Below are 8,616 nucleotides of genomic sequence, written 5' to 3' on the forward strand. Positions count from 1 at the left end.
ATTTTATTATTTTAATATTAATTTTTAATTATTGTCATTACTTTAATACTATATTTAAATTGTTCATATAATAGAAATAAAAAAATGTATTGTTAAAATTTTATAATAATAAATTTTGTTATTTTTTTATTTCTTTCATTGAGATAAGACCAATTTATATCGAAGAAGTGAATTGGTAATATATTAAATATGTCACCACTACGGATTTGATAAGAAAATAAAATGTAGAGAAAGGAAATGGATAAGACGTAATGGAATAACTAATCATTTTGTTGAAATTGTAAAATTGGCAGTGCAGCTAAAGCTCGAGAAATGAGTGTAATTTGTTATCCGTCTTACTCCACAGAAAAGGTAAAAATGAAATATAAAAGCAATTGATAAACTATCTACTGATCAGAGTTCATAGAAACAAGAAAGCATCATGTGGTGGCAAAATGAAGAGATCCATTTCATTAGATTTGAATAAAAAGTGATAATTTTACAGGGCGAAATTATTGAAAATTGATGGGAAGCAAAGTTACAATGAAATAAATTCCTTCCAAAAGGAAGCTTATTTCAAGGTTTGGAAGAGAGAAGTTGATAACAATCTCAGCGAGCACGGGCACAGCACCGCTAGCAGTTAAAAATGTCTCTTTACTTCGTCGTAGGCAAATGGTTGCCGGCACAACTGTATCAAAAATGTCACCTGTGTTTGCGCTCCCTCGAACCTCTCGGATGTCTTCCTTCGTCCTCCCACTCCATCGCTTGAGGCGGGGGAGACGGCTCGTACCTCGAAGGTCTCCGTTTAAAATGCCGCTCATCGTCGCTCGACTCGTAATCCGCAGCGGCGCTGCTTTTCCTTCCTTCGTAGTACCCGTTCGACACTGCCTTGAGGTGAGCCGAAGAGGCACCGGGAGCGGCGGCCGCGGCGGCCGGTTCCGCTGTCGAAGAAGCGGTGACCTTTCTCTTCTTGGGGGGTTCCTCCTCGCCAGGGAAACTTATGCGAGAGAACACGCTGGCCTTCTGCTTGCGATCAGCTGCCGCTAATGCCGCATTGGAAGGAGCTTTGGTCACTGGTTCCGATGACCTCCTAGACGAGGATTCTGAACGGTGATGGCGGTGATGGTGATGACGGTCGTGCTCATAGTCGCGATCCCTATCTTCGCGTTCACGATCTGAGTGGTGGTCGGACTTTCTCTTGGCAGGGCGCGGAGGTTCGAGCTCCCGCGGAGACCGTTCTGGTGACAGTCTCTCCGAACGGAAACGATGATGATGGTAATCGCTACCGGAGGAAGGTGGAATTGATTTCTGCACCATAATAAAAACGCCGAAATATTAGGACCATGTTCTGTTACATTTGACTGACTAAAAGAGTAAATAAAAACATGACAAATACATCACCAGGGACTAGCAACTAGACCCAATAATAAAATAAAAATGAAAGACTAAAATAAAATGCACTTCTTCCAAAAGGTCAACTTCAAAATTATCAACAGTATGCGATTTTAAAAGAAAATTAGTTCATTTTCTTTCCAAAAGAACAACTTTCATAAATTGACAGAAAGAGCTTCCACAGTACCCCGACATTTTTACTGTAGTTTCTGGAGCACCCAAAGGTAGTAATTAAATTTATCTTAACAATTTACAATAACTTTATTGGGAAATCATTAAAACAACCAAATAAATAAGCAAGGTGTCCCTATAAAAGATAGCCATGACAACACCAAGTAAACCCATGGTTCGTTCGTTTCGTCAGTCAAATAAAATATAAATAAAACGTTAAAACCGCATAATTAAGGGTTCATTCTATTTTTGTGCAAGTGGCCCAACCCAAACCCACTTATTCATCATGGTCAATTGACCAGATGGGCTAAAGAATCCTCACCAAATAAATTGTCCAGCTTCCGTAAACGTGTTTCTCTAAACCGTAATTATAATTAACTTTAGCTTTTTCGAACAAAAAAGTGTTTCAAAATGATGCAAGCATGTAAAATAATTCGCAGGGCCCAGCTGAACCCAAAATAAAAATAAGTGGAAAAACGTGGCCCCTAATACGGCGAAACATCGCCAGAAATTAATGCGCCACAAATCCTTTAGCTACCCATTGAATGAGAATGTAGAGTGTTAACTCCCGATGGAACCATACACCTATGGTTTAGCCCATTTAGTATTAAAAGAAAAGACTTAATTGAAAACTCCATATTCCATAAATCAGTTATTAGAAACATTCTACACAACCTACAGTTTCAAAATCAAATATCCAAATATAGGAAGCCCAATTTTATGATACATTTTTTTCCATCTTCCTCAGTAAGCATCGGTACCAATAGGAAAGCCAAATACAGAAAAACAAAAAAGCTATTATCATAGTCTAAAGAAAAAACTTCAATTGCAAAGACAAAATTATGGCTTAAATTATCATAGTTTAAAGCATGTCCATAAGTATGGATCAATGATCACGAGAGATGCTGACACATGATCACAAAAATGCAACTCTACCCACTACTTTGGTTTTGAACCAATTGGTTGCTCTTCACCACAGGATTATGGTGAGACGCGTGAGCGTTTGTTCACTCGATCATTTTGTGATCAACCAGAGTCTCACTTGAATAATTTTTTTATCAATAAATGAAAAAAACAATTAACTTCCGAAGTTTAGTATGATAACAAGTGGGATTATCTGTGCAATCAGTGCGCTTTTGCAGGCTTGAGATTTCTGGCCAAAGTTCCGGTAGAAAAACCCAGGAAAGTAAATGGCACATAAAAGTCCATAGAAAAAGAGCAAAATTAAGACAATAAAAAGCACATACAGTTTTTGATTTCATTGAAGAAACATCTCCAACACTGCTCACTTCCCTACCAAAGTCTCGATCTTTGGAGAAGTCCCTGTTCAATGAAGAAATATATATCAGACTTCTAGTAGTTCACAAATTAAGGTGAATCAAACTTCTTATCAATATATATCAGAATATGGAAGCCAGCCATCAAAAAGAAGTTCCACATACCTTTCAACCCGTCTCTCATTTTCGCGCTTCCGCCTCATATCTGCTTTACGGGCCTCAAACTCCTCTCTACTCATAACTGGGGGTGGAACATTCATTCCCATACCGAAGTCAGCAAGATCCCTGAATAAGTCATAAATTATTATATTACAATTAGACATCCTAAATAACAATGCATCGACATTGGAATGGACAAACGCAACAGAAAAGTTCAATATAATACTCTTATATAAACAAATAAACTTATTATCATGAGTCAAAAATTAACTTATGTATGAATGAAAAATCATCTCTTAAGAAAAGAAAAAGTGATAACTTCAGCAAATTTACTTCCGGAAAAACTTATTTCATTTTTCTTTCGTATTTTTCTATCTTGCAATTACTTATAAATAAGTTCCAAAAAAGGTCCATGATGTCCAGGACATGTTTCTGTTGTGGCAACGAGGGAAAGAGCTGAATTTCAGTTTTAAAATAACTAATATGTACCTATGAGGCGGAACAACAGGCATCATGTAACCTTGCATGCCAAATGGGTCTTGTGGCATACCACCCGCAAATGGCATGTCCAAGGGGCCAAGACCATAGCCCATCATTTGCATTGGACCCCCATATGGCGCCATGAATCCATCCATTGGTTGCATGCCATTCCAGTATGAATTATAGCCTGGAGGTGGGCCCATTGGCATCATGTAGTTCTCAACCCCAAAGTCATGCGGAGTTTTCCACTGCAAATCTGCAACATATATAAAAAAGAAATATTTCAAATTATTAGAAACAGTCATGTCACTGAGTCCAGGAAAAATATTTGCTAATACAGCTATTCATGTCACAGAACTGCAGATTTACCATTTGGGGGCAAACGGACTTTCTTCTTCTTCTTTTTCTTTCCTGAGAAGTTTAAAATACAAATACGAGTGAGAATATTTTCCCATCTAAACCATACTCAATAAAAATAGGTTTCAACAATATATTACCAGCATCGGCAGGAACCAATTTCTGCTGCACTTCTTCCTCAACCTGCTGAGTACTCCCTCGTGAGGCTGGTTCTTTCACACTCATAGACTCATGAGTAGCTTCAGATACTACATCAGCAACTCTGATGTTCCTAACTTGCTCTGAGGTCTGCTGAGGAGCAGAAACGGCCTTTTTATCATCAGTTGTTTCAATTATATTTGTTGTTTTCTCATTAACAGGTGAAACCTTTAGTTCTCCCTTGGACGCAGCAGATGAGGTTGGGGATGGAATCTTAGGCTGTGGACATCGAGCAGACTCCATATCTGAAAACTCAAAATTAAAAACAAAAAAAAGTAAACACTAGCACAATGATAATTGATAATAGTTCAAGAGACATCATGATAGTTTCAATAACCTTGAACTTGAAAAGTGCTCCCAGCATTTTCAGCACTGCTGTTGCCAGACTCTAATATCCTATTGATGGTATCTCTTAGTGTCTTATTTGGTAAGAGATCATCAGCAAGAATGTTTGTTGCACCACATACGCACACAGATTTGGAGATAATATAGTCCCTAATACCTGAAGAATTTTTTAAATAACATTACATAACTTCAAGAAAGGATTTTTACGCAATAGCTTCAGAGAAAGAAAGAACAGAGAAAATACAGTGTAAACTATTCCGTACTTGGATAATGAGGAAGAACTATAAACTAGTGAAACATTACCATAATATTCAAATTCTGAAAACAATAAATACAACAGATGAATGAAAAACCTACATCTGTCACAAAAGCTTTTAAAGCAACACTTGCTTGTCAGTACAGCATCTTTCATAACATTATTACACAAGGGACAGTGGAGCTCAGGTGGTAGGTCCCCAATTGAACGTGTTGATGGCAACCCTTCTATTTCTTTCTCAAAAGCAGCCCTGTTTGCAAGGAATATATCAAATAAACATCATGCCTACATATGACAATGGACAAGGACAATCACGGTGAACTTACTCATTTGGTTTTAAGACAGCTACTGAGCCATTTGGTAAAGCATATGAGCCTTGTGGATTTACCATTAGCATGGATCTTGGAATACCAGTAGGCTGTTTGACTTTCCTCATGTCATAATTTGGGTCACCATTAGTGGGGCAATGCTGAATAAAGTGGCCTAGACAAAAGTGGGTTAAAAAAAGTAAGCAGATAAAAATGACATTGCTGTGCAGAAATTCACTAGCAGAGGGTGACCAGAAAGTTCAGAAGCATCAACTTACCTGGCACCTTGCATCTGTGACACACATAGCCTTGTGGAGGTGTTTTCCGCTCCATCCCTGCCACACATTAGCAATTAAATGAGCATTAGTTGACCAGCATATTAAGTTTTGTATCATAAGCAGAACATAACTAGGAAGTATGTGGATATAGAATAGGCAAAGAGAATCACCAAAACCACGTCCACCCCCCATCCGACCACCTGAACCCCTTCCAAAGCCTCTACCAGTACCAAAGTCTGAACCTTGACTGCATGATAAAATTAAAATAAATAATATCATAAAGCCAAAATGAAAATGTTTTTACAAAAACAAGAGCACATTTGGTTGCATGGAAAAATGTCTCCAAACGGAATGGGAATACCTAAGGATATATTAGAATTCTTAGAAAGGTGGGACATGGAATGACATTAGTTGCCATCGATTTGTCTGTGTTAAGAAAAGGGGTGAAATAGAATGGAAGCTGATTAGATTATTCCATCCCATTCCATCATCCACCTTTATTTTATCTTCCCTCAATCCCCTGCTTTTTAAGCCATGATATGCACTTAACATATTGGTACTGATCTTCTTACAGTTTCCATTCAATTATGATTCCTTGAACAATAAAATGAAAACTTTTAACATTCAATTTATTCTACCATTCCCACTCATTCTATTCTCCCCATCGTTAGATATCCTAACATGATATTAGTTTGGAAGGAAAAAACTTGGAATAACTATTCCGATACAAGTCATTCAGAGTGAAGGAATCCCCATTTCCTCTTGAAGAGATGGAAATAACTATTATCATTACAATTCTTTCCATCTTGCAATGACTCCATACATCAAACAACACAGCTAACGAAAGGAAAATACTGTACTAACCGTTGCCAATCCAGAGCTGGAGTATCAACAAAGGCTTTAATCTTACTGTCTTCATCAGCTTTGTTCGGTGGCGGAGCCTCTGGAATTATGTTGCTTGATTGAACAGGCACTTGATCAGGAATTGAATATAAATCATTGCCAAATTCATCCCAGTCTGAATCTTCCGGCTGTCAAGAGGTATGAAGACGTCAATTTCAAAGGGATTCCGTTGAATTCATCATAAAAGGCAAAAAGGAAAAGGAAAGGGACTGACATATTTCATGGCAGATGCATCTTCAGCTGGTAAGCTTCTGTTTCCAGACTCAGATTCCACAACCTTACTTTCCACCTTTTGTCTGCAAAAGAACAAAAATATAGTTGCAACACAAGAAAAGAAATCATCTCAAAATAACAATGTAGTTTCTGGTTGTGGAATTATATTCAAATTGATGACTGGGAGTTTTAAAAAATTGACAGACACCATGGCTGATTAATTGTGAAAAATTCAACAACAGTAATAAGATTTAAGGTTTGGGGTAGTACTCTATTTCAGTAACAATTGGTAAACGAGGCCGTCCTGGAACTCGGCGAATTAAGACTGAGGTATTTTTAGGAATCAACATTTCTTCATCAAGATATTCTGAAATTCCAAACAGACAACTATAAAATACTGTAAAAATGTCATTCAACAAAAGCCTACCATATGAACTACCATACTGATTTCGCAAAGTTGGACACCTGTAATTGCAGCATAACTTCATCCTAATACCCAGATCAACACCCCATGCCCTTTCAATTTTAAGCAGTTTTATTTTTATTGTTATTCTTTGTAGGAGAGTAAGATAAATTTCAACTCAAACTTATTTCAGTTTCGTTGACAGATACGGTTATATAGAACTAGTACATTGTCATCGGAGAGGCAGTGGATAAATACTGCGAGTTTATCCAAGGAGAGCCCCTCCTCAAAGCTAAAGAATATGCAACACATTCTTGTTTAAATTTATAATTAAGCCCCGAATTAAAATAAAAGACTAAAACCCACACTCATATTATCGCCCCCAAACCACTAGTTAAAGAGAATAGTTTAATCAAAATCAGAACCAACCTTCATTGGTCTGGGCGTTGGTGACCACAAGGTCGAAATCAGTACCCCTCCCTAAATGCTTGGATTCAAATATTTTTTCTTTCAATGTACCAACAGAGATGAAAGGACCGTCCATGGGAATTGAATCATAATCTCTTGCACTCTTAAATTTATAATACACCGCCATGGTATATTTCTCTTTCTATCTATAAAAAAGATTATCTTAGAACCAATAATAACAAAGGACGATAATCAAAGGGCCTCTGAAATAATATGAAAAATGGCCCTCGTATTAAAACTAAAATGAAAATCAAACAGTACAATATAGCAAAGCTCTTTTTCTTTCTCTTCTCAACTTGCAGATTACTAAGGTTAAAATCGAACAAATCGAACCACCACAACAAGGAGATTTAATTTTCACTTCCAGAATTCTTCACGAGCAACCGGATGACAAATCTTCAGTCCGTGACAAAAATCGACGGCACTCGGAATCCAGAGAATCAAAATTCCGTCCAAAGGTTCGGAACCAGAGCAACAAGATCGTTATCAAACGATCGAGACTGCGAATCAGATGAATCCTAATCCGATGAACCAAACCCCTCCAAAATCAGAAATCCGACGAAGCCGCAGCAACAATTAGGGCATAAAAGTGCAATCCAACGAAGAAGATTCGTTCCTTCGGTGGATATCTCGAGTCGAAGAAAGCGCGTTGAGATTCGTACCGAATCTCTCCGATGAGCCGTCGGAAGCTTCGAGTGCGAATCGCTAAGAACTCCTCCTCCTCCTCCTTGCGACGGTCGAAACAGCGGATAATCTGCAGCGATTTGGGAGAACGGCGAAGCGGATCGAAGATCGATTGTAGAGAGGGAGATAAGTTTAGAGCGATTGGAAGAGCAGGATGAGGCTAGGGTTGGGTTGATGTGAGAAGCGGAGAGTGGGAAAAGAAGCAAGAGAAAAGGAAATGGGTGTGCGATTGTGGTGTGCTTTGGATTGGATGCGGGTTGAGATTTTGGGGATTTCACAGACAAACAAACCTAGAAATAATGCCTGGTTTTTATAACTTTAATGAATCAAATTAATGAATGGATTCCTTTTCAATATTTTCACTCGTTAAAAATCTTTACGGCTATCGATTTCTTTTTTAAATTAGCCAAAATCTTTGAAATCAAGATATATTAATTAATCTAAAATCTTTAAGTTCAAAATCGTATTAATTAAAAGATACTTTCTTGATTTGATTAACAATATCATTAAATATATATATATATATATATATATATATATATATAAATATATATATATATAACCTTCTGTATTTATCTAAATTAATTCATTAAAAATATATCATGCGATGCTAAGATATTTAATTTATGATATGGTTTCTTGGAAAGAAAAATATAAAAAAGAAATGAAAAATATTTCTTGCAAATTAAAATTAAATTACAAATGTATGAAAAATATAAGAAAAAGTTTGTATAAATTGATTCAT

The 8,616-nt window shown here is 37.0% G+C and overlaps 1 protein-coding gene across 2 annotated transcripts; it reads right to left on the reverse strand.

Moving 5' to 3' along the window:
* Window positions 1–424: 424 nt before the first annotated feature.
* Window positions 425–8,180, reverse strand: LOC108345564 (E3 ubiquitin ligase PQT3-like). 2 transcript variants are annotated; one of them, XM_017584166.2, is made up of 16 exons: window positions 7,449–8,180; window positions 7,149–7,333; window positions 6,587–6,683; window positions 6,318–6,399; window positions 6,065–6,231; window positions 5,371–5,447; window positions 5,201–5,257; window positions 4,941–5,097; window positions 4,716–4,864; window positions 4,351–4,515; window positions 3,956–4,258; window positions 3,828–3,869; window positions 3,468–3,714; window positions 2,985–3,104; window positions 2,790–2,865; window positions 425–1,287 (listed from the first exon to the last, which is right to left on the reverse strand). In XM_017584166.2, the coding sequence occupies exons 2-16, from the start codon at window positions 7,312–7,314 to the stop codon at window positions 682–684; spliced, it is 2,511 nt and encodes an 836-aa protein (XP_017439655.1). In that variant the 5' UTR covers window positions 7,315–7,333; window positions 7,449–8,180; the 3' UTR covers window positions 425–681. The 2 variants fall into 2 exon arrangements, with proteins under 2 accessions (XP_017439655.1, XP_052729814.1); XM_052873854.1 differs by lacking the exons at window positions 6,587–6,683; window positions 7,449–8,180 and having other exon boundaries at window positions 7,149–7,288.
* Between the last annotated feature and the right edge of the window lie 436 nt (window positions 8,181–8,616).

This window comes from Vigna angularis, chromosome 1, assembly GCF_016808095.1.
Source record: "Vigna angularis cultivar LongXiaoDou No.4 chromosome 1, ASM1680809v1, whole genome shotgun sequence".
Taxonomy (NCBI): Eukaryota; Viridiplantae; Streptophyta; class Magnoliopsida; order Fabales; family Fabaceae; genus Vigna; species Vigna angularis.

Bases quoted from the DNA above. Each gene is read 5' to 3' on its own strand.
- LOC108345564 (XM_017584166.2), bottom strand. From the start codon at position 7,314: ATGGCGGTGTATTATAAATTTAAGAGTGCAAGAGATTATGATTCAATT. The intron at 6,400-6,586 runs GTACTACCCCAA...GTTCTTTTGCAG, and splicing joins CCAATTGTTACTGAAATAGA to ACAAAAGGTGGAAAGTAAGG. The intron at 2,866-2,984 runs GTATGTGGAACT...TTCATTGAACAG, and splicing joins AATGAGAGACGGGTTGAAAG to GGACTTCTCCAAAGATCGAG.